The 27,751-nt window shown below is 56.0% G+C and overlaps 2 protein-coding genes across 2 annotated transcripts; one reads left to right on the top strand and one right to left on the bottom strand.

The window, feature by feature from the left end:
• The first annotated feature begins 19 nt into the window (after positions 1-19).
• KAT8 (lysine acetyltransferase 8) lies at positions 20-10,763 on the top strand. The gene is made up of 11 exons (XM_030871831.3): positions 20-1,335; positions 2,637-2,711; positions 2,788-2,963; positions 6,596-6,649; positions 6,751-6,915; positions 7,644-7,733; positions 9,422-9,562; positions 9,660-9,753; positions 9,848-9,998; positions 10,149-10,303; positions 10,588-10,763. Exons 1-11 carry the CDS (start codon positions 1,125-1,127, stop codon positions 10,650-10,652), a joined length of 1,377 nt encoding a protein of 458 aa, XP_030727691.1. The 5' UTR covers positions 20-1,124; the 3' UTR covers positions 10,653-10,763.
• Positions 10,764-10,913: 150 nt separating this feature from the next.
• LOC115861231 (polyserase-2) lies at positions 10,914-26,363 on the bottom strand. The gene is given in 21 exon segments (XM_070043613.1): positions 10,914-11,781; positions 11,913-12,079; positions 12,170-12,441; positions 12,722-12,884; positions 14,541-14,558; positions 14,848-15,018; positions 18,861-19,134; positions 19,399-19,520; positions 19,598-19,863; positions 20,138-20,279; positions 20,392-20,629; positions 21,031-21,194; positions 21,281-21,566; positions 21,880-22,013; positions 22,124-22,373; positions 24,194-24,360; positions 24,654-24,934; positions 25,376-25,538; positions 25,767-25,802; positions 25,990-26,025; positions 26,327-26,363. Coding segments are annotated over 21 exon segments (3,711 nt in total). The 3' UTR covers positions 10,914-11,457.
• Between the last annotated feature and the right edge of the window lie 1,388 nt (positions 26,364-27,751).

Below are 27,751 nucleotides of genomic sequence, written 5' to 3'. Positions count from 1 at the left end.
AGGGGTGGGTGGAGAGTGGGAAAAGGTACTACAGTTTTAATTTTTTTTTTCTTGCCTGATTTTTATTTTTTCTGTTTCATATGCTGCCAGACAACTGGCATTTACTGCTCCCCCCAAACTCCTTCATTCCCCAAAAGCCAAGTTACCAGCACTTCCCACTGCCATCCCTCACAAATACTTAGACATTTCCTGATCTATAACCTCATCCTTAGGGCTTGAGCATTACACCCCTCTTAGAATTGTTTCTAAGCCCAATAACCAAATTATAAGTCAAAGATGATTAAGAGAGAGGCCAAAGGGAATGTTTGAGCACCTACCCTGTCTGGTATTGTGCAGTACACTTGTTTTATATACATAAGAGATAAGTACATGGTTCAACCTTTTTATAGTTATATGGCTTGTACAGTTTAACCTTTAACGACACTCTGGGAATGGACATACTTGTACAACTTCCCCAGTGAAGGGGCAGAACCCAGGATTCCTTACTCAATAAGCCCCAGATGCTCTCCATTATGTCCACTGCCTTTGGCTAGTTTCTGTTTGGGGGACCTGGTCCTTTCTTTACAAAGGCTTGATTCTGTGAGAGTGATTTATTGGCTGTCCCAGGACACACATCCGTCCTGCTTCCCCCACCCCAACTGTCCTTTTCCCACTCAACAAGGAAGGCAGTTTCTTCAGTCTTAGACGGAAGACCGGGATTTGGCAGGCGGAAGTGGGCGGTACGGGGATGGGTGCTAATCCCAAATTCATCGCCCTAAAGCCAGGCATCCAGGGAGGCTGCTTTGGCTCTGCCCCGGTCGAGTGGGGGCAGCGCCCCCTGATCAGGCACCCGGACCTTTAAAAAGATCGAGCTGAGGCATCACATCAGGAAAGCCTTTTTCCTCTTTTCAACTCCAGGGTGCAGCCATAGTTCCAAACGGAAAACAACTCCAGGGCAACCGGCACAGTCCACGTCAATCTGGCCCAGCGCCGCGGAGACCGTCGCACGAGCCAATGAGCTCCTGCCACGTCACAGACCCCCCCCCCTCCCGCCTCCAGCCGGCCGCGGCCTCCGCCACGAGTCGCTGACCCGGAGCTAAAGGCCCTGCGCGGCGCTGTATTCTGGCGTCACTTCCACTACAGCGATGGCGGCGCAGGGAGCAGCTGCGGCGATTGCGGCGGCGACTTCAGGGGTCGCGGGGGAGGGCGATCCCGGGCCCGGCGAGAATGTGGCGGTCGAGGGGACCTCCCCGTCCCCGGGCCGCGTCTCTCCGCCGACCCCGGCGCGTGGCGAGCCAGAAGTCACTGTGGAGATCGGAGAAACGTACCTGTGCCGGCGGCCGGATAGCACCTGGCGTGAGGGCGGGACCCAGGGCCAGGGGGCGGGGTTTAAGGGCGGGAGCGGGGCCTGAGGGAGGAGAACGCGGACTTTCGGACTTGCCCGGGCGCCGCCTACAACCCCCTCCGAGTTGGGTGTTCGCCAAGTTCTTCCTAATGTGTGTAGAGCTCCCAATCCACTTCCTTGCCCAGTCTTAGGCTTCATTCCCTTTTCTTGTTAACCTCCTTCCTCAATGGTCTCCCTTGTCTCTGTGACTCCCCCCTTCCATCCATCCCCTGCAGCCGCCAGCGGAGAGGACCTACCAGAACACAAAAGCGAGCTTCCCCTCCCTTCTATTGCTTTGCCTCATTTCCAAAATAAACCCCAAGTTCCTTAGAATGGCATTCATTTTTGTAACCTCTCTGTTTTCCAGCACCCCTAGTAAAGGCCATTGCCAGACCAGACCACACTGTGTACTCTGAAGGCCATATGCCTTTTACCGCCTGTGCCCTCTGCTTGGAATGCCCTTCCTTCCCTTTCTCCTTGTTTAGCTGGCTAGCCCCAGTCATCCTTTTAGCATCATATCCCTTGTGATGCCATTCTTGACTCCCTTCAGGCAGATTGAGTCGTTCCCTTCTGTATGTTCCCTTTCTGTATGAAGAAATGCAACATTTTCTTCATACCTGAGCTATAGTATATGTACCATTATGTTGTCATTGTCTGTCTGTCTGTCTTCTATCAAAGTGGGAACTTCCGGAGGGCAGGACTGCTCATGATCCATCACCATATCCAGCAGCAACCCAGCACAGGGCCAGACCTGCAGTGGTTGCCTTCCTCGTTTATCGAATGGTCGGCTGTTTGTCATTGAACGTTTTAGAGCCATTAATTCACCGTTTGAGGTGGGCACGGTTATCCTTATTTTACAGATGAAGGTGCTGAGGCTCAGAAAGCCAAAATAACTTTTTCAGTTAAATATAGCTAGGAAGTGGGGCCGTCTGATTCCACAGCTAGCCCTCATGACCCCTGAACAAATGAACGACTGAGTATAGCAAAAGAAACATTGAATTTGGAGCCAGATTTAAATTCAGTTAAGTATTTGCTCTTATCACTTTTCAAATAGGTGACCCTGGGTAAGCCTCAGTTTCCTCGTCTCTAAAATAAGAATAACAGCCCAATCTGGCCCACCTCAGACAGTGATTGAAGGGAGTGGCAGATGTGAACAGGTGAGGTTAGCGTACATTTGGCCACAGAATCTGGGAAACCGCTCCTCAGTGTGAAGGATCACTGTTGTTCCAGCCCTATTTTCTTTCCTGGTGATCCTAGCCTTTTCCCTTCACAGATTCTGCTGAAGTGATCCAGTCTCGAGTGAACGATCAGGAGGGCCGAGAGGAATTCTATGTACACTATGTGGGCTGTGAGTGACTTGGGGTATCCAGGTCTGGGGGGGGGCGGGAGCGGAAGGGCAGCACCCTCATGGCCCATCCTCACAGTTAACCGGCGACTGGACGAATGGGTAGACAAGAACCGGCTGGCGTTGACCAAGACGGTGAAGGATGCCGTGCAGAAGAACTCAGAGAAGTACCTCAGCGAGCTGGCCGAGCAGCCTGAGCGAAAGATCACTCGCAACCAAAAGCGCAAGCATGACGAGATCAACCACGTGCAGAAGGTCCGGGCCCCTCCCCTTCCCCGGGGCCGCAGGAGGCTCAGCTGCCTCTGCTGACTCCCTTGGGTCCCGGTGCCAAAACCACAGCAGCTCCCATTTCTTAAGCTCCTACAGTGTGTAGGGGACTCTTATTTCTTCTTAGGTATTCTTCACAGATGAGAAAACTGAGGCTCAGAGAGGGTGAGAGCTTGGCTACAGTCTCGTGGCAAGGAAATGACACAGCTGGGACTGGAACTCAGGCCTCTTGCACCTTTCGTGCCCGCTCTTGGCTGTGCCACATTGACAGATGGACCTGAAGTCCAAAGGGGAGGAAGAGAATGAGTGATTTGGGGCACTTGCTATTGCCAAGCATTGTGCTGAGTGTTGTGCCTGTATAAGCTCATCAGATCCTCCCTAACAACTCAACACCACAGGGATAATTAGTTCTTACTGAGGAAAACAGGAAGCAGGCTGAGAGAGGTTAAGTAACATGCCCAAGATCACACAGCTAGTAAAAGGGTGGGTTGAGATTAGAGTAATAATGGCAAACATTTATAGGCTTGTGAACCACAGTATTAGGCTAAGTATTTCAGTATATGATCTCACTGAAGTTTCACAGCAACTCTTTGAGGTAAGCATTATATCCCCAGTTTACAAGGGAGGTACAGGTAGTTTTAGGAATCCAGTTAGGAATTAGATTGGCCAACTAGATTGTCCTACTTTGGGGCACAAGCTCTTTGAAACATGCCAGAAATTCCTGCCACTTTATTCCAAAACTTGGGTTCTTTTCACGAAGCTAGCCTGCCCTGGGGGGTTTCTATCCTCCTACTCTGAATCTTAGTTTCTGGATTTGTGAGATGGGGTGTGCACACAAGAGGAGGATTTATGGAGCTCTCAAGGCACCCAGACGTTCATTATTTTCAACCAGTGCCAGTCCATCCTTCTGAGTGCTCGTCCTGGGCTTAGCAGCAATGGTTTGCAAACTGTGGGGCTGTTAGTAGATTGCCAAATTAGTTCAGTGGGTTGTGACCATGTAAATTTCAAAAATGGAAGAACTAGGACAAGGTAGAAAGTACCATAGTGCATTGCACTTTATTAAAGGTAAGTATTGTTTTAAGAAGCTTCTATCTCACATACAAATATATATATGTATATACACAAACTTGCAGTTGGTATACAGTGCTGTGATAAAAAAAATTTGAAATACCTGAATTAGAAAGATCTCTCACTGGGAATTCCCTGGCGGTCCAATGGTTAGGACTCGGCACTTTCACTGTCATGGCCCGGGTTCAATCCCTGGTCAGGAACTAAGATCCTGCAAGCCACGTGGCGTGGCCAAAAAATCTCTCACCATCTAAGGCAGCACGGTCCAACTGAACGTCCTGTGATAAATGGAAGTGTTCTGCCTCTGTGCTGTCCGAAACAGTAGCCACTACCCACGTGTGGCCCTTGAGCACTTGAAATGTGTTTCGTGTGAGTAGGAACTAAATTTTTTAGTTTTATTAAAAGATTTTTTTTTTTTGGCCGCGCTGCACGGCATGTGGGATCTTAGTTCCCTGACCAGGGATCGAACCCGTGTCCCCTGCATTGAAAGGCAGATTCTTTACCACTGGACCACTAGGGAAGTCCCAAGAATTAAATTTTATTTGAATGTAATGAACTTAAATTTAGGTGGCCACTTGTGGCTAGTGACTACTTTACCGGACAGCTCGGATCTAAGGTTTTCTTAGCTCCCCAGCCAGGTTGCACTGGCACATTAAGTCGCAAAGATGTACCTCTAAGCTGGCAGGCAGCAGGGTGGTTGACAGTGGGCCAGTGGGGATAAAATCAAAGAACGAGTAACAGCGAGTTAACGATCAGCAAGGTTCTTCAGAGCCTAATTAATGTTTAATTCTAAATAAACTGCAGCATTTACGGAAAGTAGTGTTTTTGTAATTCTTTAATGCATTTACAGAGGAGGATTGTGTTGTATGAGTTGGGAAATGTGTTTTAAAGAGGCATGTGAGGAGGAAAATCATCCTTCCCTCATCTTTGCAGGGGTTAGGTGTGGAGTTGGACAGGCGAGGGGCCCATGCCCAGCTGTCCTGGGTGCCAGTTCTGTGAGCTTACCTCTCTGTGCCTCAGTTTCCTCTTCCGTGCAGTGGAGAGAGTGAGGATTCCCATCTCAGGCTTGTTCTGAGTAATGCCTACGACGTAAGTGCTTAGTACTTGGAATAAATGGCAGCTGGCTAGTCCCCAAGGGCCAGTGACCTCGCCTCTCCCTGCCTGTTTACTTCTCTGTAGAACAGAAGTAAGAACATTGTATCTCAGCGTTGCCAAAAGGGTTAAATGAGGCCATCCAGGCAAAGTGCTTTGTGGAAGGGGTTCTGGGTAAAAGACTGGCTCCTTCTCCCTTCTGAACTACAGGGCAAGGCTGCCATCTACTCTGGTGTAGGTCATAGGCCTAACTGCGTCCACTGTCAGGCTGGACTTGGTTCCTCCTTCAGCATCTGGCCTAGGAACAAGATGGGCTGTGAGTGCCACCTGACTTGTAGTCCCTGCCTTCCAAAGACTTGGAAAATGGGGGAAACCAAGAAGGGGGAGTCGGAGGGTACTGTTGTTGACCACTGAATTCCTGACTTGGGAACGAATGTATTCTGCATCGGGAAGAATGCAGTCAGGCCTCCTGGAGGATTGTTGACCACACCTTCCCAGGGTGCTGGGCCTTGAAGGACAGGGAGAGCACAGCAAAAACAATCACACGTGATCACTCGCCAAGCTCTGCCTCATCATGCACTTGCCTGGCTCGTGCTCGGTGCCAGGCTGAGTAAGCATTTTCTGGCAGCTGTAGGAGAGGGAAGGACATTCAGGGTGGAAGGAACTGCATGTGCAAAACCATGGAGGCCAGCAACAGGAGTGTTGATAGCAGAGCAGATCTGAGGGGGCTGAGACTGGGGGCTGGGAATTTACAGAGGCCTCGTCAACTATCCAGACCTGAGACGGTGGCAGTGGCTATTCGGTGTGGGACAGAGGAACCGGTTCCAGAGATGACAAGGAGGTAGCGCTAACAGGACGTGGCCATTATTCGGATGCCAGGCTGAGAGGGGGAGGAGTCTTGAGAGCTGGCCTCTTATTGGTCTGGGGTAGTTGGACTGAAGGTGATGCTCCTAGTGAGATGGGGAACCCAGGAGGATGACCAGGTTTGCAGGGAGGAAAGGTTGAGTTCCTTTCTGGACACCTAGAGCCTGATGTGCCTGTGGGAGGGGCCTCCGGGAGCAGTCCCATGGGCAGGAAAGAGGTCCAGGCACACCGGAGTGTCCGCACCAGTTCCTGCTGTGGAAGCGGAAGACCAGGCCCATTATGTCATCTGTCTCACAACAACTGTGGCAGAGCTGGATTGATCGCGTTGTACAGCTGAAGCTCTTACCAGCCCAAGAACTGGAACCAGGCCTCCTGATCCTAGCCCTGTTCATCAGGCAAAAGGTCCAAACTTGGGCATCAGGAGTGTCTGGGATGTATGGGTGGGTGGGCAGATGGGAGAGGAACTTGGACCAGTCAGCTCCGAAACCAGGTGAAACAGGTTTGCTAGACAGGCGGGAAGTGCTGGGTTCTGGGATGGGAGGCGTGGCCTGACCTCCACTTCTGTTCACCTGTGTCCACTGCTCTTTCTCACTCAGACCTATGCAGAGATGGACCCCACAACAGCAGCCTTGGAGAAGGAACATGAGGCGGTAAGTAGGGGAGTGGGTCCTAACTGGGGGCACCCCTTCCCTACAGCATCCCTTGCCCCGACCGAGCCACCCCCTGCCCTTCACTCCCACCTCGCCCACAGATCACCAAGGTGAAGTACGTGGACAAGATCCACATCGGGAACTACGAAATCGACGCCTGGTACTTCTCCCCGTTCCCTGAAGACTACGGGAAACAGCCCAAGCTCTGGCTCTGCGAGTACTGCCTCAAGTACATGAAATACGAAAAGAGCTACCGCTTCCACTTGGTGAGGCTGGGCTGGGCCGGGCCTGGTGAGTGCGGTGGTGGGCATAGAGGCTGAGGGCCGGCTGAGGCAGCGGCACTAGGCAAGGTCCAGAGCAGTTGAGTCCAAGGAAAAGCTGCCCCGGCTGGAGAGACCTGGATTCCAGGCCTGACTCTGCCTTTGCTGGAGTGACCCTGGCCAACTTGCTGACCCTCCCCAGACCCCAGTTTCCTCTTCTGTGGAATGGGAACCTTCTGGGGTCCCTTGCCCTCAGCACATGTTTATCAAGGCCAGTCCAGAGCCAGGTTCCCCTGTGGAAAAGAGCTGTGGGACCATGAGGTGCGGACAGACAGGAAGCTTTAATCCACATGCAGGACCTGCTGGGGCAGGGCAGTGGCGTGTTTCCCACAGGGTAGAGACACTGAGGCAAATGTATGTGGTTTGGGAAATGCCCTTGTCATGGGTGCCGGCCCTCCAGAGTCCTCCAGAGCCAGGCTGAGCTGGACTTAAAACCGTCTCGCTGTGTGATGTTTGAGCCGGTTACTGTGCCTCGGTTTCTCCATCTGTAGAATAGCACCCGTCTCCTCAGATGGTTGGGAGTATTACTCGATGTAGGTAAAGGGTGGGGCCCGGGGTCTCCAGGTGGAGAGAAGCAGAGGCCTGCTGCAGGCCACACAGGGCGGGATGGGGCACCTAGCGGGGAGCCTTGGGGCCTCATGCCTGTGCCTCCCCCTGCCCGTCCCCACCCCCAGGGCCAGTGCCAGTGGCGGCAGCCCCCGGGGAAGGAGATCTACCGCAAGAGCAACATCTCTGTGTACGAGGTGGACGGCAAAGACCACAAGGTGAGCCCCGGGGGGAGGCACTGTGACAGGTGGGGGGACACGCTGGGCACCTCCCGACGATCTCACGATCTCCCCGGCGCCATAGGGTAGAGGCTGGCCTCAGTGTGCGAAGAGGACTGTGGGCTGGTGCGCGGGCTGGTGCTCGGCCTGTGGTTGGTGCATAGTCAACTCGTGGCCCTGTGGTGCCAGCCTCGAGTTCTGAGTTTCCCTTCTCTCCCTGAGGACTTGCCTTCTGATGGGGTAGCTTGGGGTGGCTTGGGTTCAGGCGCTTTTGGAACCCAGAGTGGAGACTGTCTTGCCTCAGGCTGTTCTTAAAAACTGCTTTCTCTTTCTGCCTGAAGAAAAGGTGTTTGTTTTTCCTGGGTGTGAACTGCTTTGTGTGAGGTTTCCTGCTGGGAGCGCTCTGTGGCTCAGACCGATAAGTTCCTTGTTCCTGAAGGACTTCATTGCGGCATTGCGGCAGGGTGGGGCCTTTGGGGCCTGCTTTGCTGTGTTGAGAACTTGACCCTTGCCTGGTCAGTCTGGGAAGGTCTCCTGGGGAAGTCCCGTGGAGTGTAAGACGCAGAGGCCTGGCTTCTGAGTGGCTCCTGGCTTCAAATCGCCCCGTCACTTCCTAGCTGACCTTGGACAAGTTACTTAAGGTCCTTTGTTCCTGTTTCCTCATCTTTAAGACAAGAGTCATGATAATAGTTAACTAACAGGCTTGTTAGTGGAGTAAATGAGACAGCAAAGTCAAGTACTTAGCACAGTCCCTGGCATCGAATAGGGTTTAGTAAACATGGGCCTCTGTCAGCCTTATGATAAGCAGCTTGTGAAATCTTAGCCCCACCAGAGCCCCCTGCTCTGCCCTCCTGAGCATGAATGGGGCTGGGGGCGGCAGGAGGGGCCCCAGCAGGAGACCTGGGTGTTCTTCCCAGTTCTGCCTTTTCCAGCTTTGGGTCCTCAGGCAAGCACTCCCCACTGCCGCCCCCCAGAGCCTCCGTTGCCTCCTAAGCAAAATGGGTCTAGCAGCGCTGGGTTCACACAATTGTTGAATCCAACGAGAGTGGATGTAAAAGGTGTCCTTGATCTCTGCCATGAAGCCAACCTCCAGGTCCCACTGGCCCTCCTGGCATTGGTCTCTGTCCCGGTGTGGCTGACTGGGCAGACAGCTCAGGTTGCAGTCAGGCTCGAGGGTCGTCCATTCAGCAGACATTTACCAAGCTCCCAGCTTCACGCTTAGCCTTGAGCTAGGTGCTGAGGACACAGCTGTGAACAGTCAGAACTCATATAGCAGGTTGAATCCTGCCCTAGTGCTCACCAGCCATGGGACCTTGAGCGAGCCACTGTCTCCTCTGAGCTTGTTTCCTGACCTGAAACAGAAGAGTTCGTGTCTGTGAAGATTGAGCTCCTCTTCAGCGCTCAGAAGCGGTAGCCGTGATTGGTCCAGCTCTGCCGTTACCTCCTTGAGTGCTCATAGCTCTCTGATTTTCAGTTTCCCCATCCATCAAACGTGACTCTAAGACTCCTTCCAGTTCTAAACATGACTGTTCTGGTGAGGATCCCACTTCTCACCGTGCTGGCACTGGCTGCTGTCTGGAGCCTGGCACTTGCAGGGCAGGGTGGCAGCTCCTGCCCAGGCCTCCATGGGGCGAGGCGGAGGAGTTACGCCTGCTCCCTGAGCCTGCTTCCACCTCGCGACCCCTCAGATTTACTGTCAGAACCTGTGTCTGCTGGCCAAGCTTTTCCTGGACCACAAGACATTGTACTTCGACGTGGAGCCATTCGTCTTTTACATTTTGACCGAGGTGGACAGGCAGGGAGCCCACATCGTCGGCTATTTCTCGAAGGTGCTGGGTTGGGAAGCCCGGGTTGAGGGAGAGGGGGAGAATGAACCTGAAGCAGGGGCTGAGCCTCCGCAAAGGTCCTGACCACCCACCCCTACAGGAAAAGGAGTCACCAGATGGGAACAACGTGGCCTGCATCCTGACCCTGCCCCCCTACCAGCGCCGTGGCTATGGAAAGTTCCTCATTGCTTTCAGTGAGTGGTTCCCGGCCTGTCCAGGAAAGGCAGCTGTGGTGAGGGGTGCCAGGGCAGGGTGGGTCCTCAGTTTCCTCATTTCCACTGTTGCCAGGTTATGAGCTGTCCAAGCTGGAGAGCACAGTAGGCTCCCCTGAGAAGCCACTGTCTGACCTGGGCAAGCTCAGCTACCGCAGCTACTGGTCCTGGGTCCTTCTGGAGATCCTGCGAGACTTCCGGGGCACTCTGTCCATCAAGGACCTTAGGTAAGGGAGGCACCTGGAACCCTCAGGAGGGAAGGACTCTCCTAAGATTGGCCGTGATGCTGTCAAACTGTCTCCTTGTCCCCTTTTGCTGTCCCAGCCAAATCCCACAAGGGAGCTCTCTCCAGCATCTGCTCTAATCCCTTTCTGCAGCCAGATGACGAGCATTACCCAGAATGACATCATCAGCACCCTGCAGTCCCTCAACATGGTCAAGTACTGGAAGGGCCAGCATGTGATCTGTGTCACACCCAAGCTGGTGGAGGAACACCTCAAAAGTGCCCAGTATAAGAAACCACCCATAACAGGTGGGTGGAGTCTGCCCAGGGTGTGTGTGTGTGTGTGTGTGTGTGGGCAGAGGGTAGATGTAAGGACTGCAGTGAGCCAAGGCCTCTGTTTTGCTGTCATCGGATCCCCAACCAGTCTGACCAGCTCCCAGGACCGAAGCCTGGGGCAGCCCCCTCCCCAGGACCCAGTCTACCCCTGTTCTCACCTCGAGGTGAAACCTGGTCTGGGCCCAGGGCAGAGCAGCCACTGCGAGCGGCCGGGCCCGGAGGCCCAGTCTTGCCTCTCATGCCTCTTCTCCCCACAGTGGACTCTGTCTGCCTCAAGTGGGCACCCCCCAAGCACAAGCAAGTCAAACTCTCCAAGAAGTGAGTGTCCTGTGCCTGTGCCCCTGCTGCTGGACCCGTGCCTCCTTGCACCCCAGCCTGTAAATATGTACAGACCTGTTTCGTCATTTTTTTAATAAAGTAAGTTCTGCCAGTGGCTCTGGACTTTGGAGGTGGGAGGGAGAGGCCCAGAGCGGATGGGCGTCATTTCACGTCACACACACACGGCCAGTTGTGCTCAGAACATTTTACTCCATCTCGCTCCGTCTAACCCCGCACACCAGGTGCAAGTCGGGGCCCAGTTCCGGTGGGGGCTCAGTCCTCCGGAGTCCAGGAGTTGGGGCTCAGGGGGGCGTGGCAGCCAGTGAGGCAAGAGTGGGGCCTTTTCTGTCCTTGAAAGCATGCTGCCCAGAGGCAGCCCCAGCCCAGAAAACAGTGAGAGGGTGAAATGATGGGGCTTATCAGGCAGAGCAGGTGAGGTGCTACAGCCAGCCTTTCAGCAGCAGGCATCTGGGCGTCTTCTAGAAACAGGTGGGGAGCCGGGGCCCACTTTCATAGCCGAGGGTCCTTGGGGGCTCCACAGGAGCCCAACCGATAGGCTTGTGGACAGCAGATGGAGGTGACCAGAGTTTCTAGCCAGTAGACTCCTAGGCAGTAAACTCCTGTGGTGGAGGTTACAGTCCCAAAGAGCAACCCAGAAGAGTGGGCTCAAAGGTCAGGATGGTGCTTTGAACTCCCACAGGGTCCTGGGAGGAAGGAGTGGCTCAAAGTCAGGCATCCTGGGAGCAGGCGTGTGTCCTTGGGTGTGTTGTGGAGGTCCCGGAAGCAAGTCAGCTCCCAGGGTGAGTAGCTCAGTGGTCGTGCTGTGGGCGGAGGAGGCCCAGGGTCAGGCCTAGTGGCAGCAGAAGGAGGGGTCCCACCAAGCCTGGGGCTGGGGCAGGGTTGAAGGCCCCGTAGTTGCCGCAGAGGTTGCCATCAGGCTGGGACTCCTGGATTTGGGGCACCACCTGAGGCTGGAGCTCTGCCACTTTGTGGTGAATCCAGGAGGCATAGCTGGAGGTCAGAGTATACACACCAGGCCTGTTGGGGGCCCCACAGGCATCACCCCAGCTTACGATGCCTGCCACGTACCAGCGGCCCCCCACTGGGCAGGAGAGTGGGCCCCCAGAGTCACCCTGAGGAGAAAATCCATACAGCAGCTGTCAGGACCAGCCCCCAGGCCTCCAACCATCCGTGCCAGCCCCACTGAGCCCTCATCTCCCAAGACACGCCTGTCTCATCTTCTCTCCGGACCCCCCGCGTGTACCTGGCAGGCGTCCTTGCCCCCTTTCACATAGCCAGCACACACCATGTCCTGCTGGATAAAGTGGGGCTCCTCGGGCTTGGCGTTGATATTGTACAGGCAGTTACAGGTCTCGCGACTGATCAGTGGCACCTCAAGTTGCTGCAGCGTCTTGGGGGCCGGGAGGCTCACTGTGGGGGCAAAAGATGCTTACCCAGGGCCTCCTACCCTGCGTCGGCTCCCTCCGTGCCCCTAGACATCAGCGCCCACCTCACCCTCACCTGAGGGGGCCACGTGGCCCCATCCCGTGACAGTGCACTGGAGACCATTGGGGAAGGAGGCGTTGGCTGCGGGGAGGCAGATGGGCCGGATGTAGCGAGAGAAGGTGACAGAGTGTTTGAGCTGGAGGAGCGCAATGTCACCCATGGAGCCCTCCTGGAGGTAGCTGGGGTGGGAAATGACCTGCGCCACCGTGCGGACCTCGGTGTCAGAGCTGTAGTAGTTCAGCTTGTGGGCCCCCAGCTTTACCTCGTAGTCCTCTGTGCGGTGCTCCCTGCAGGCAGAGGGGCGAAGGCTGGGACCCGAGAGACCGGGATCCCTGTTGCCTTGTGGCGTCCAACCTCAGTTCCTGACCTTTCAGAGTCCACCCTGCATCCTAGTTTTATCCTGTGACCTGTGACCTCTGGCCTTCACTCCTGACGGATCCTTACAGACTTTATTGATATCCCTAGATACAACCCAAGAACCTCCAACCTCTGACCCACACTGATCCTTGAACTTTGACCTCCAGCCCACTTTTGACTTCCCCGCCCTGCCCCCTACCCAGCTGGTACCTTGGGAAGCAGTGAGCAGCCGACAGCACCCACTGCTCAGACAGGAGAGAGCCGCCACACGCGTGGGCGCCGTTGTAGCTGATGCTGACCTGCCAGGGCCACTGGCCGTGGGCTGAATCGCTACCACCTGTGATACGTGCTTGGTGGACCACGCCGCAGGAGGCTGCCCAGGGAGGAAAGGAAGGGAGGGGGTCAGGTCCTCAGGGTCCCCCAAACCACATCCTCGACCCTGCCACTCCCGACATAGCCCAGGAGGTCTGGTTTGGAGCTTGGGGAGTGAGTTCACAGAAATCAGCCACCCTGTGTCCGCATCCCATGGTTCACCAGTCACGGTCAGATCTGCCCGCCCCCGCTACCCTCAACCCAGTGCCTAATTAAGGTCTCATCCAGCTTCTGTCCTCACCGGCCTTCCTGCCTTCCATCTGCTCCACTCCTTACAAATCTGGCCAGGTCATACCCCAGCTTAAATCCTTCCCTGGCCCGCACTGCCTTTACGAGACTCCAGACCTTCCGTGGCACAGCCATCCCCTGCACACCCTGTCACAGCGGGCCACACACTTGTTCACCTCCAGACCTTGGCCTATTCAGGTCACCCTGCCTAGAATACCTTTCCTCATCCCTACTTCGCTCAGCAAACTGCTATCTGCCTATGGAGATGGTTCAAATTCTCAGTCCCTCTGTAGCCTGCCCTGACCCTGCTGGCTGAGTGAGGCGACTTCGGAGCTCCCGAGGTCCGTGCTTCCCAGACGTGGCTGTTCCGCATTATGACGTGTCTGCTTCAACCAGCCAACCTGGGCGTTCCCTAGGGGCAGGGACGAGGGCAGATCCCTATGTCCCCAGCACCCAGCACAGGGCTGGGCACACGGATGGAGTCGTGGATGTGTGTTGAACAAACGAACGGAACAGCCGGGCTCCCAGGGTGTGAATGTCTAGTTTCCAGGACAGCCCCACCCCCGCAGAGGCCGCTGTTTGGAGCAGGACCCAAGTGCCCTTCACAAAGTCACCTGCTCAGAAGCAGGGAAAACCGCCCAGTGAGGCTCCTCCCCCTCTCCTTGTAAAAAGGACAATAGAGACCAGCAGTTCAAGCAATGCCGGGCCCCAAAGGGGCTTTCACTTCCTTAATCTTCCAGACTCTTCATTGCAGCCCCAGGAGACAGACAGAATCAACTTCATTTTTTAAAAAAATTTTTTGTTTTTGGCCGCACTGTATGGCATGCGGGACCTTAGTTCCGTGACCAGGGATCGAACCCGTGCTCCCTGCATTGGAAACACAGAGTCTGAACCACTGGACCACCAGGGAATTCCCAGAATCAACTTCATTTTATTTTATTTTTGCCGCACCGCACGGCCTGTGGGATCCTAGTTCCCCAACCCAGGGGCCCTCGGCAGTGAAAGTTCGGAGTCCCAACCAGTGGACCCCAAGGGAACTCCCTCAACTTCATTTCAGAGGTGAGGGAACTGGCATTCGAGACACAGCCAGTACATGGTGAAGCCGGGATTGCCAAGGAGACGGATCCTTGGTTTGTTTCCCTCAAAACAACCCACGTTTGGAGTCAGACCTGGGTTTAAATCCCAGCTCTGCCACTTACTGGCTGTGTGCCGTCGGGCAAGTTATTTCTCTGCCCCTCAGTTTCTTAATCCAAAGAACGAGGGCTGTAATCCTCGCCTCCCAGAGCTATTGGGGGACCCAAATAAGACAACAGGAGTGAAAGAGACGGCCTTGCAGAGAAGGTCAGGCACTCAAACGCCCCAAGGAAATCTGAACCCGTGGCACCTCCCCCTCCCCTTCCCCTCCCCCCACTTCCCCGGCGAGCCTCACCTTCAGCCCCAACGGCTCCTGGAGGGAAAGAGAAAGAGGGAGGGTAAGACGGGAAGTCTCAAGTGCCCAGATGCCCCCTTACCTCCTGCTTCTCCAGAGGGCTGCCCCCCTCCCCCAGGAAGCCAAAGCTGAGGGGAGAGGCCAAGAGCCAGGGAGGCTGAAGCTGGGGGTTCTTGAGCCCAGGATAAGGGATGTGCCCCAGAAAAGGGTTATACCCTCGGCCCCAGTGCACTACTGGCCGCCCCCTCCCCGCTCCCCCCCCCCCCCCCCGCCCCGTGCTCCACACTCCCCACCCCCACACGCTCACCCATCTCATTCCGGAATAATCCAAGCAAAAGCAGAGTGGCCAGAGCCTCCAACCACCTAGGCCCCAGCCCTGCCCTCTGGGCCATGACCCAGGACCAGGGGCCCTGGGAAGACACCAGGCACCCAAAGGAAGGGACCTCAGGCTGGGGTTCAAAGGCAAGATCCAGGTGTCAGAACCAGAGGGAAGCGGGAGCAGGTGTCCAAGGCGGCTTCGAAGGCAGGCAGCAGGCACAGAGTAAACGCCAGGGTCTCCGCAGCCGGCAGTGAGGACGCGTCTCCAGCCCGGCCTGGGTACACAGTAGATCTTCCTTCCGAAGTGGCAGCTCCTGGGAAAGGGCACCTACCTGCCGGCCCCTCCCCTGGTCCCGCCCTCCCTGATCAGCTCAGCCAGCCTCTCTTGTTGCCAAAGTCCTGAGTCCTCTCAGACCGTGTGTGTGTGTGGGGGGGGGGGGGGGGCGAGGGGGGTGGGGGGGTTGGGTTGAGTCCTGAGTCCTCTCAGACCCAAAGTCCTGAGTCCTCTCAGACCCTGTGTGTGTGTGTGTGTGTGTGTGTGTGTGTGTGTGTGTGGCGAGGGGGGTGGGGGGGTTGGGCTGAGCAGCCCCAGGCAGGGCTGGAAACCCGGATGGCTGGATTCCAGACCCAGTGGCTCTAGGTCCCAGGTCTTTCAGGTCTCCATGACCAGTTATGCCCCCAGGGCCCGGCCCGGCCTGTGTTACCAGCTGCTTCTCCCTCCGTTCCGCCTGAGGCCTGGCATCTGAGCCCCGGACAGCCAGGTCTGCCCCCGGGCTGGGGCCTTTTCAGGTCCTTCTGTGGAGCCTGCAGCCTCATCTTCACGTGGTGAGGTGTGGTGCGCGTGTCTGGTGGTGCTAATCATTCCACAAATACTTACTGAGCGCCTAATATGTTCCAGGCACAGGAGACAAAGTGGACACTGTCCCTGCCTTCCCTGAGCTCATGGTGAAGTTGCGGTGACAGACGTGAATCATAAAATGACACAAACAATTACGGAATAATTTCAAGCTACGAACTGTGATGGAGAAAGAAGAATGCGGGCTCTGGGAGCCACTTACAGGAGCGTGACCTAGGCTGGAATCAAGAAGGGCTCCTCAAGGAGGTGCCTTTAGAACTGAGACCTAAAGGGATTATGAAAAGCTGTTAACAAGGCAAAGATGGGGAAGGGTGGTCCAGGTGAATCGTCCTCAGAAGGAGGGCGCAGGTGACCTAGGTTCAGGGAAAGGAGGCCCATGTGCCTGGGTTGGGGGTCAGGAGCCTCCTCTGTGAGTGTATGAATCTGGGCAATTGGGAAAGTGTGTTGGCTTCAAGCTTTAGAAATACAGAGCCCCACTTGTCCACCTACCTTCCATAAGACTAGGTGTCTGGACCTCTGAGCCAGGACTTCAGGGCCTAGGCTGGAGGGCAGGGAATTCCTGTAATGGGAAAGGGGACAAAACTGACTCGGGGGACTTCCCTGGTGGTGCAGTGGTTAAGAATCCACCTGCCAATGCAGGAGACACGGACTCGAGCCCTGGTCCGGGAAGATCCCATGTGCCGCGGAGCAACTAAGCCCGTGCGCCACAACTACTGAGCCCGCACTCTACAGCCCGTGAGCCACAACTACTGAGCCTGCGCTCTAGAGCCCGCGAACCACAACTACTGAAGCCCGCGCCTAGAGCCCGTGCTCTACAACAAGAGAAGCACCGCAATGAGTAGCCCGCACACCTCAACGAAGAGTAGTCCCCGCTCAATGCTATTAGAAAAAAGCCGCGCGCAGCAACGAAGACCCAACGCAGCCATAAATAAGTAAGTAAATAAATTTATTAAAAAAAAAAAAGACTGACTCAGGAAGGGGTCTAAGCTGGGGTGGAGGGGGAAGACCCTGGACACTGTGGGTGGGTTTGGGTAGAGGACAGTGTATATTAAATATTTGTGGGGGATGACATACAAGTGACTCACTGGGCATGGGTGATCTTGGGTGGCCTCGGCCTGCAGTGGCTTGAAGCAGGATTTCTGTTCTCTGGCCAGAGACGGAAGTCAGGCCGTGGCAGTGAGAGCGCTGAATCCTAGCCACTAGACCACCAGAGGACGAGTGGCCAGTGACAAGGCCCTGTCCCGTCAGCTGTGTAGAAATGAATTTCCACAAAGAGACGGAAAGTAGTGAAACAAGTAAAGTGTTTATTAGGAGGAAAAAGGGTACGTGTGGAAAGACACACAGGTGGACTCAGAGAGAGAGTTGCGTGCTCCTGGGTAGTTTGAATCACTTATATGGGGCATTTCTTCCAGGTTTCCTTTGGCCAATCATCTTGCTTTCTCTGCCTCTGAGTCCGTACTTGGTTTACCTCAGGGTCCTCCCACGTGTGCGTGAGCAACTCTTAGCCAAGATGGATTCTAGCAAAGAGATCTATGGATAGGTTGGCATCACTTACTGTGGGGTGGCACCCCCTCCTTTTTGACCTCTGAGGAGCCTGTCTGCGCATGTAGAGTCGGGAAGGTTTCCTTGACCTCGGGAATGAGAAATACAGGGTCTCTTATCTGGGTGGGGGCTTGGCTCCTCCTCCTCTTCATCTTGGAGTATCTGCCCAGCGGGGACAAACTCCAGCTACTCAGCCTGGGGACCATCTATCTCCTGCCTTATGGAGAGCAGGCAGGGGTGTATGTCCCTGTGGAGATATAGATGCAGAATATTCTCTCCCTGGCTGTCCAGTGGCTAGGACTGTGTGTTCCACTGCAGGGGGCAGGGGTTCGATCCCTGGTCAGGGAACTAAGATCCTGCATGCCATGCAGTGCGGCCAAAGAAAAAAAAACACAAAACGATTAGCCAGGGCCTTTAAGAACCTCTGCCCATCTTCTCAATCTCCCAAGAACTTCCAGCTTCCCTGTAAGGTCTCCCCTCCCCAACCTTCTGCCTACTCAACTCAGGGACGGTGACCCCAGCCCCAGAGGTGACCCCTCTGCCACCCTCAGCGGCTGGTTTCCACCCCAAGCACCCCTCCTGCCCCGGATGGGTCTCCCTTTTGCCCTTATTCTTTGCTAGAACCTCCTCTATGACTTGTTCCTGATCCCCAGTCCATGTGTTCCCCCCCACGTTGGGAGCACTTCATGGGCTTGTCAAGGCCCGAGCTGTGCCGGGACTTAGCAATTAGCAGGGAACGTGGTTGAATGAATGCAGGGAGGTGCACTGGTAAGTGGGGGTGGGCGGAGGTAGTGAGATGTACATACAGGGGACTCTTGATGGGGCCCAAACCCTGGGGGCACTGGGCAGGATGTCGTGGACCCTTGAACGGTACTAGTGTCATGTGTGTGTACTGGGGACACTGGAGGTGAACACTCTGGGGCACCATTCATCAGGGTATGTGTACGGGGGAGGCTCCGTGCAGGTACAGGATATGGCAGACAGACCCTGGATTCCCAGACTCCTGGACCCTTCCTCTGACCCTCACCCTCAGTCCTTCTTGCTCTGGGGGGAGGGGCAGCAGGGTCCAAGAGAGCTAGGGCTGAGGTGTCCAGCAGGTGTGTGCTGGGGATGCTGATTCCACTGGGGAGGTAACATACACCCAGCTGGCCACTCGACCTCCCCCGCCCTGGGGCAGGAATGAGGGACAGATGCCACATTATCAGGGATACATTTTCTGGGAGCCCAAGGCCTGACTCACAGAGGCCCAGGAGGGAGAGGCCCGCTCCCTGGGGCTTCCCCCTCCCCCCCCACCCCCCCACCCCCACCCCCCGTCCCTCAGCCTGCCCCCAGCAATGCCACAAAGCCACGCATGTCTCTGTTTACACCTTTGTGGTCCACTGGCTCCCCCTGCCCTCAAGCATGCCAGGGCCCAAAATAGCTGGGCACTGAGGCCCAATTGTCTGAAGCCGCTGCAGTCTAGGTGGGTGGGGCACTCAGGAGGTTCTGGGTAAGGGAACAGAGCCGGTTGGGCCACATTCCAGCCCCACCAGGTAGGAAGTAGAGGGCTAGAGGGGGTGGGGGAGGTGAAGGGGAGGTGGCCCAGGGACCCAGGCCCCCTCAGCCCTGGATCAGGAGGGTCAGTAGCAGCAGGAAGAGAGCAGCTCGAGGGGAACCTGAGGCCCTGGCCATGTCAGGGGGACAGAGGTCGCCGCCTTCTGGGAGCCAGTGGGGGAAGCCACTGGGGGGCAGGAAATGCGCCTCCCCCACTGTCTGGGAGATCCAGGTCTCTTCGGGTCCGATGGCGGCAAATAGGTCCCTGCTGCCTCGAATAGCCATGCCCACGAGGACCCAAGAGCCTTCCTCAGTCTGGCACAGGAGCGGAGGTGCTGAGGTCACCTGCAGCATCAGAACCAAGACCAAAAGGGTCTCTTACCCTTTCCTCCTGGTCCCCTGCACCTTCTAGGGCCCAGCCACAAAGCACAGCTTGCCTCCATCCTCAGGCATCTTGGCCCCTGGTCTCTCTCAAGGTTCAGCCAGGAAGCACTGCTTCTTCCTATCTGAGACCCAGCACCCAAGAATTCCAACCCTGCCCTCTCCCTGGTGTCCAGCTGCCCAGCACTGCCTCTCCCCTGCCTGGACCAGGATACCCAGGCTCCGTACCTCACACCTGTCCTCCTGCCCCTCTGCATACAGGACACAGAGAGTTCCAGGGGGCAGAATGCCCTGATAGAGGCAGTGACAGAGTCGTGGTGTCAAGATGGAGACAGCAGCAGCCACAGGGACTAGAGAGAGGAAGGAAGGTTGTCCTAGGGATTCTGGTATCCAGCCACTTCTCACCCCCAGGACCCAGGGCTCTCACCTCGGTCCTGGGGGTCCTTCCAGCCCAGCACCCAGCAGCTGGCCCCCAGGGGAGTACCCCCTGGGTGAAGGCAGATGGGCAAGGCTGATGGGGAGGGCTCCACCCGGGAGCTCAGCTCCAGGAGGGCCAGGGGGGGCCGAAGTCCCAGGTGCCGGGGCAGGCGGATGCTGATGACCAGCCGGGATACCTGGTGACTCTGTGGGAGGGGGCTGGCCCCAGCCCGGCCCAGGTACACTTCAATATAAGGCACTGTTGTAGAGCCCAGCCTGTTGGAACAAGGTCCAGTGTCATTTCCTGTTCCCCTCATTGCTGATAAAGTCCTTCCCAGTCCAGGGGAAAGGGTGGAATGAATCTCCAGGGTCATTCCACTAACTCCTTCATTCATTATTCCTCCTTCCTAATCTCTCTTTGTCTCAAAACACGTCGCAGCAATTACCCTGTGCTATAAAAGCCCTAAAGGGAGAACAAACCTCTACTGAAAGAGTCCTTTGGCCCATCTTCCAATTTTTCCCTCTTGCCAGGGAGATGGGTGAGACCCACCTGAGGATACAGTGAGTGGCTGCCAGGACCCAGCCTGGGGCCACGAGGATCCCAGTGCAGACTCGCTCTCCAGCTACATGCACCTCTGCCAGCCAGGGCCACAGGCCCCCCGTCAGAGCCGGCTCTGGCCGCAGTCCACAGGCTAGAGAGAGGAGGCGACTCCCTCAGTGGGGGCCCAACAGCTGACCCGCAAAGCCCCTACCATGGATCTAAGCACTCCCAGGAGCCCCTAAGCCCCAAAGGCACCTCCTCACCGCCATGCTCTGTGTGAGGGGGACAAGTTTGTGTCTCAGTCTCCTCCCCCTCAGGGCCCCAGTCCCAGGACAACTGGTCCTCCAGGTAGGCTCCCCGAGTCACATGGCTGATCCATGGGCCGTGGGTCTGCAGCGGATAGAAGGCTCTGGGACGCAGGCAGTCACTGGGTAAGTCTCTGATTCCAGCCAGGAACCAGGTCCCCTCTTCCCGGCATAGAAGGCTCCAATGAGAGTAGTTCTGCAGCGAGAGAGTGTGTGTGTTACCAGCCTCTAGGTGTGTGCCAGTTGATGAGAGGATGCCAAAGTCCTGGGGCTTTCCTAGACTCCACACTCTCGCCTACTCGGATAAACAAATCCCACCTCCTCCAAGCCAGGCTCCAACACAGATCTGTGTAATAAGTCGGCCCTCACTTTAGGATTCTCTTTAAACCTAGAGGTAGCGAAAAGGCCCGGCGGGTCTCGGGGCCCCTCCCCAAAGTCCTTCTGGGCCAAGCTTCGCCCCTAGCGCGTTCTGGCCCCGCCTTAACCCCGCCTCCGTCCCCAGATCACGGAGCCCAGTTCCTGTCTCTCTCAGGCCCCGCCCCCAGTCTGCCCCTCCCTCCTACTTAGACCCATGGGCCCCTCCCCGCCGCCGCTCACCCAGCAGCGGCCCGCCACCTCCTCCTCCTGGTAGGCGGGGCAGAGAGCTAGAGGCGGCTCTCCCGGTGGCGGCACTGACTCCCCCTGGCGGCCATACAGGCAATGACACCACCAGGCGCCCAACAGCTCCGCCTCAAGCAGCGAACCGGCTCCGGGCACTGGTTCTGGAAGAGAAAGGGAGGAGGCCTGCGCTGCGGTGGTGTCCGGCCCCGGCTCCGCCCCGCCCGGCCCGAGCCGGGTCCCTGCTCACCCGTGTGGCCCCAGCGAGCCAGGCGGCAGCGGCTCCCGGGCAGGAAATAGTGTTCTGGGTGGGGTAGGCACACTGGCCGCGGGGCCACGCTCAGGTTCACGGGCGCGCGCAGCTGCAGCAGCGCCAGGTTCGAGGCGTCGTCCCACGAGGCGTTCTCGTGCGGCACGAGGCGTGCCACCCACTCCGCGCGCGGGCGCGAGGGCAGCATCACGCGCCAGTGGTCCAGGTCGCGGGGTGGGAGGTCTGAGCTGATGCGGCTGCGGGATGGGGAGACTGGGTACGTGGGCTGGATCCCACATGCTCACGTCTAAACCTCCACCCGTGGCTTAGACTCTGTATCTCCAGGCAGGATTCTGCATCCCGGACCTGAGACCTGTGCACTCAGACACCCCCCCACCCCAATCCTGGGTCGAATTCGTATTACCCTTCTATTCGCCCCAGAGAGACTAGGACCCGGATTTTTGAGCTGGATCATACACCTCCCAATGGCACCCCACTCCCCTACCCCTATCCTACCCAGGGGAAGGGCTGGGCCAGTTAGATAGTGTCTCAGACTGATGGGGGAAGGGGCAAGAATCTGCCTGAGACTGGGTTTTCACTCACCCTGGAAAGCAGCTGGCAGGTGCCAAGACCCAGCTTTCAGACACCAGTGCCCCATAGCAGGGTCTGGATCCTGGGACCATCACCTGGGCTTCCCAGGGCCAGGCCCCTGGCCTTGGGGCCTTCCCGCACTCTGAGGGGTGAGAGGCCTGAGTGAGGGGGCTTCCTGAACCCCAGGCAATTTCCACCTGAACTCAAATCTCCCAGATCCAGCTGACATCCAGGTGTCCTGCACCCCCTCACCTGGCAGGGCGATGGTACAGTTCTCATCCGTGGGCTCGGGGAGACCTGACTGGAGCTCCGGGGACTGGGTGGGAAAGGCAGGGCCAGGCTCTGAGCCCAACACCTGTTCCCTTATCCATGCCTCATAGGGAGCCACAGCAGTGAAGACTCCGGGGCGGTTCCTCCGTCCACAGCCAAAGCCAAAGCTGGTGATTCCCGCCTGGAACCATCGGCCACCTTCCTTGCAGACCAGGGGCCCCCCAGAGTCTCCCTGATGATAGATGACTTAGTGTCACGGGATCAGCCCAGAGACCCACCCGCTTATACCGGACCACCTCGCAAAGGTTCTACACCTCTTCTGGTTGGCCCTACATACAGCCACCTTCTCCTAGAAACATTTGTTGGCTGTGCCTTGTCCTCTGTAACCCCTACAACTCTAAGCAGAAGAAAGCCTTGTAAAGTAGAAAGGCTGATGAGCAGTCAAAGCCAGGAGCACCAAGCTAACGCATTAAAGGCCATGCCAGAGAGGCCTGCAGGTCTCACTCAGAGCCAATGATTCTTGTTCAATAAATAGTTCAAACAAACGCTGTCTTTGATTTCTAAGTTGTTAGAATTCCTTGTTAAATTGTTAAAGTAAATCAGAGATGCCAGCATTCAGGAGGAAAAGGCTGTTGGAAATAGGCTATTAGAAAAGCAGCAAGAAGGGACAGTTTGAAGGCAAGTAAGGAGGAAGAACTACAAGGAACAGACAGTAAAACAAGGGTTCTGGGGCCATTTAATGCTGGGGCATTGTCCCTAAGATATCACTATATTCCAGGTTAGGCACCTCTGTGACCCCAGGAGGGTTACAAAGAAGGTGCAGAATCATCTAGAATTGTGCTGTCCGATATGGTAGACACTAGCCCCATGTGGCTATTTGAATTAATTAAAATTAAATAAAATTAAAATTCAATTCCTTGATCACACTAGCCACCTTTCAAATGTGCAATAGCCAGTGTGGCTAGTGACTATCATATCAGACAGTGCAGATAGAAAAGATTTCCATCATCATAGGAAGTTTTATTCGACAGCACTGGTCTAGAGGAAGTTGAATTGTTGGCAGTCCTGTTCAAGAAGGCAGGGATTATGTCCCTAGGTCCTGGAACTTCATAACTGGGAAGGACCCTGAAAACCATCTAGCCTGAATCCCCGTCACCACCATGCATGCTTGAGTGCCCTCAAAGCTCTGTGCCATTGGAGGAACATTTCTGGGGAAAATGGTTAAAATATATCATGTTTTGGCCTTCAGCAGGTTATCTGGAAAATTCCCTTCTGTGAAGGATTAATTCATTTTTTTTTTTTTGGGTTACGCGGGCCTCTCACTGTTGTGGCCTCTCCCGTTGCGGAGCACAGGCTCCGGACACGCAGGACCGGGGTACGAACCCGTGTCCCCTGCATCGGCAGGCGGACTCTCAACCACTGCGCCACCAGGGAAGCCCAGGATTAATTCATTTTAAAAAATAACTATTTGTTGAGTATCTACTAAGTAATAGGTGCTGTGCTATAGGCTAGGATATGGGATAATAATATAATGATAATAATAATAGTAATAATAATAGCTAATACTTATTTAGCTCTTACTAAGGACCAGGCACTGTTCTGAATGTTTTTTACATGTACAAATTTATTTAGTTATCATAATGATTAATAAATCATATGATGATTTATTTAATCATCATAACCTCCAGACAAGTAACACTATCATCCCCATCTTCCAGATGAGAAAATCTGCACAGAGAGAGGTCAAATAACTTGGCCAAGGCTATACAGCTAATAAGTGGTGGCACTGAGCTTCTAACCAGGATAACACTCCAGAGTCTGGCATGTGACCACTGCGCTACACTGCCATCGATAACAGTGCCCATTTGTTGAGCCCCAAGTTCTGTCCATTTGTAATCTTCACATCAATCCCATCCACTGGCAATCTTGCCCTCTTTTTGCAGATGAGGTTCAGAAATATGAGCGAGATGGGATTTGTCTATTAATCATACTGCTTCCTATTGGTGAGGGCTCTGCCTGGCCCTTCAGGCAGGTGCAGGGGCCTCCCCTCACCTGGCAGGTGTCCTTGCGGCCCTCTGGGTAGCCAGCACACAGCATCCCTGGCAATAGCTGGAAAGTGAGATTGAAGGGACCAGGCCGGCTGTAGAGACACTGACAGGCAGCTTCTCCCAGCACCCTTAGCTCCACTTCTTGTAGCACCCAGGGGAGAGGCAGGGGGTCTGTGGGCAGAACCAGAGAAGAAATGCTGTGAGTCAGGAGTGCAGCCCCCTGTTCCCCAGGGCTCAGCTTGGTCCCCTCCAGCTGCCTCCTGGACATCTTTGTCTCTGCGCCCACCACATCCCAAACCAATGTCCCCTCCCACTCCTCTCCGTTCTTCTTCCTACAGCCTCATCTCAGGAACGGCCCCATCAAGCGCCCAGTGCGGGCTGCCCTGCGGCCCCACCTGGTAGCCTCCACCTCGCCAATAACCCACCTCCTGAGACGCCCCCCCCCCCGCCCCCGCCCCACTCACCGGCCTCCTGGACGTCCCCCCAGCCCGTGGCCCAGCAGGCGGTGCCGTGAGCGAAGCGGTGCGAGGCGCGGGGCAGGCAGACGGGCCGCACGGTGGGGCCCAGCCTGGCGGGAGAGGCCAGGCGCAGCAGGGCCACGTCGGCACCACTTTCCACGCCGCTGTAGTTGTCCGGTACCAGGATGGCGGCCACTGAGCGGACGTGCGCGCCGTCCAGGGGTCCGTCATAGGAGTGCACGCCCAGCACTACCGACCACTCGGCCGCGGGCTCCAAGGTCCCATTCCTAAGCCAAGGCCAAGGCCGGGGTGGGGTTAGGTGAACCGCATGGAGGGGGCAGGCCTCGTGGGGCTGGGGGCTTGGAACCAGGGAGAAGGGGGGGTCAGCGGGAAGCCAGGAGGGGCGGAATCCGATCCAGATTCGGGGCTGGGGCGATCGAGGTTGAGACAGACTGCTGAAAGGGGGAGGAGCGGTTGCGATTTGGAGGTGCTTGATGGGGGGCTTTGGAAAGGTGGAATTCAGACCCGGATATTTGGTGGAGTGGTGGGCGGAGTCTGCTGGCGGCCTCACCACACTCCGAACCTGGATACCCCGCAGAGCACTTAGCTTCAGGAGGGCGGGGAGGCGGGGGTAGCTGGCCTTCAATTTAGCCTTGAGTCCGCGGGACTCAGCTGCGGGGCGGGCTTGGCTTTTGAAAGAAAGGGGCTGGACGTGGGCGAATACTCACGTCACGAAACAGTGAGCGGCCGAGAGGACCCAGGAGGGGGCGATGAGGGAGCCCCCGCAGATGTGGCCCCCGCCCTGATGCAGGCTCACCTGCCACGGCCAGGTGCCCGGCTGCGAGTCTGAGCCCCCCATGATTCGGGCAGAGGGCTCAGGGCGACCGCAGTCTGCAATGGGATACCGTGGAGGTCATCACCTGCCCCTGTCCCCCAAGCCAGAGGCCCAGGTAACTCAGGGCAAAGCCCCACCCCCCAATCCACTTCAGTTTGCCCCCGAACAGGGAACAAAGAGAACCTGGGCACTTCTAAGTTTCTGATCATTTCCACCTCCCTCATCGCTTAGCCAGCTTTAACCTCCTTTAAGATCTGAGGACCAGCCCCCCCACCCTTCCTTACCCAGATCTTCAGGTTCTTCTTTGGTAGGACTGAGAGCTGGGAGTCACAGGGTAAAAAGAGGAAGATATTGGTGACATCCAGCCCTTGACAGTGCCCAGCTGCCATCTTCCTACTTTCCTCTTCCCCAATTCCCTGCCCTCTCAGCCGCCCTGCCAGCACCCATGCTACCTCTCCCATCTTTTCTGCCTCTGTGGGTGATATTCACCTAGTCCAGCTGCCTTACCTGAGTCCTGGAAGGCTCCTGGGATGGGGCTTATGGCTGGAAAGATGGAGGCAGGAAGAGGCTGGAGACCTATTCTCACAATACGCCCTCCCTGACCCCCCTCCCCGCAAACTTTACAGGTACTCCATCCCCCCATGGCACCCAGGCCTCCTTTCCTCCTCCTCTCATATGCTATTCCTTCCCCTCCCGACACCTCACTCCCACCTTCGCTGATGTCCTCCTCCCCTGCCTCCTCTGACACCCCACTCCCGAGGCAGACCCCTGGAGTCCTGCTTTCCAGCTCCCCAGATGTTAGAAGCCAGGCCCCTTACAACCATGCCCTGTCCCCTGAGGTTACCAAGGATGGCAAGTGGGAGAAGCAGGTGCTGGGACATGGTACATTTGAGTCAGCTGGAGGCACAGAGATGGGTGAAGATCTGCTCCCTGCCACAGCTCTGTCTGCCTAGGCAGCCCGTGACTCCTGATGGTCCCAGGGACAGCCCCACCCTCCCTGGCTGGAGCCCATCTCTGGGAATCTGAGTGGATCTGGGGCTAGAAGGAGGAAGTAGGGAGCCTAAGTCCCCACCCAGAGCCCTGTGCGCGTCTCAGGTCTCTAGGGGCCCGGTGTGGGTGTTGGGGGCAGGTGTCCTCGCTCCAGGACACTTACTGGGTGGGAGAACCCGCAAAGGTGGAAGGAGAGGACAGCCAGGGGCTGGGAGGCCAAAGTTCTGGGTCCTTGGTGAGGCAGGGCTGCAGGTCAGCAGTGGCCCTTGGGACAGAGAAAGTGGCCCCTCAGTGGCGTGACTCACCTGAGACTTCATCTCTCCTTGGGGTGTGGCTACCCCAATGGCTTGGCCTTTTCTTCTCACACAGCTCTGGTTACTGGAGTCGCTGGCCAGGTCTGGGACGGGAGCCCTAGGGAATTCGATCCCATCCCAACAAAAGGATCACAGATTCCGGCAGGTTGGGCAGGACATAGGATTCTGGGAGGGGGCTGGGCAGGCTGGTAAGGCCGAGAAAGACTCCACCCTTCTTTGTGTTAGCGTAAGTACTCTCAGGTGTTTTGCCACTTACTCTGTGTGACCTTAGGAAAGTCACTCAACCCATCAGTATATTCAGTAGGAGTCTACTTAAGAAATATGGTGCCTCGAAGAGGAATTGAGGAGAGTTTAATGAAGGAACTATTGACAGAGGTGTAGGCAGGGAACAGGGAAACCGACAGGGATGGTGAAGCATCCGGGGGCTAGCAGTAACAGAGAGCCCCGCCTGAAGAGGCAAAGAGAGGGAGCAGATACTGGAACGGGAAAGAGAGAGCTGGGCGGTAGGAGAGGGCCAGCCAACAGGAGTGCCTTCAATGGAGGAAGGCAACCTTTATCAACCTGTGGCTCAGCAGGGAGGGAGCTGGGAAAGAAAAGTCCCTATCTCACTCTTCTCCTACTCTCTGATCACCTGCCAGCTCCTCCCATCATCTGAAACCTACCAGAAGTCAGAGTGCAAGGGAGCCCATGATGTGGTCCATAAAGGTCACCCTCTGGGGGAACAGATCAGGATGGAGAAGTGTGGGGAATGGAAATGGAGGGTCAAACAAAAAGTATCCACACAAATATATCTATTTTCTTATCAATAACATAAGCGAATAATAACAATACTCTATTAGTCCAGTTTCCCTAGAAAACAGAGGCCTAGGCAAAACCTACATGCTGTTTCCTTTTTGGGAAGTACAGTCGCAGGGCAGCAAGAGTAAAGGAAAATGAGAAGTGATCAGGGAGAGAGGAAATGCAAA

Source organism: Globicephala melas, chromosome 15 (assembly GCF_963455315.2).
Source record: "Globicephala melas chromosome 15, mGloMel1.2, whole genome shotgun sequence".
In the NCBI taxonomy this organism is placed as follows: domain Eukaryota; kingdom Metazoa; phylum Chordata; class Mammalia; order Artiodactyla; family Delphinidae; genus Globicephala; species Globicephala melas.
The sequence above is the reverse complement of the archived record's forward strand: the minus strand, read 5'-3'. Positions and strand labels throughout refer to the sequence as shown.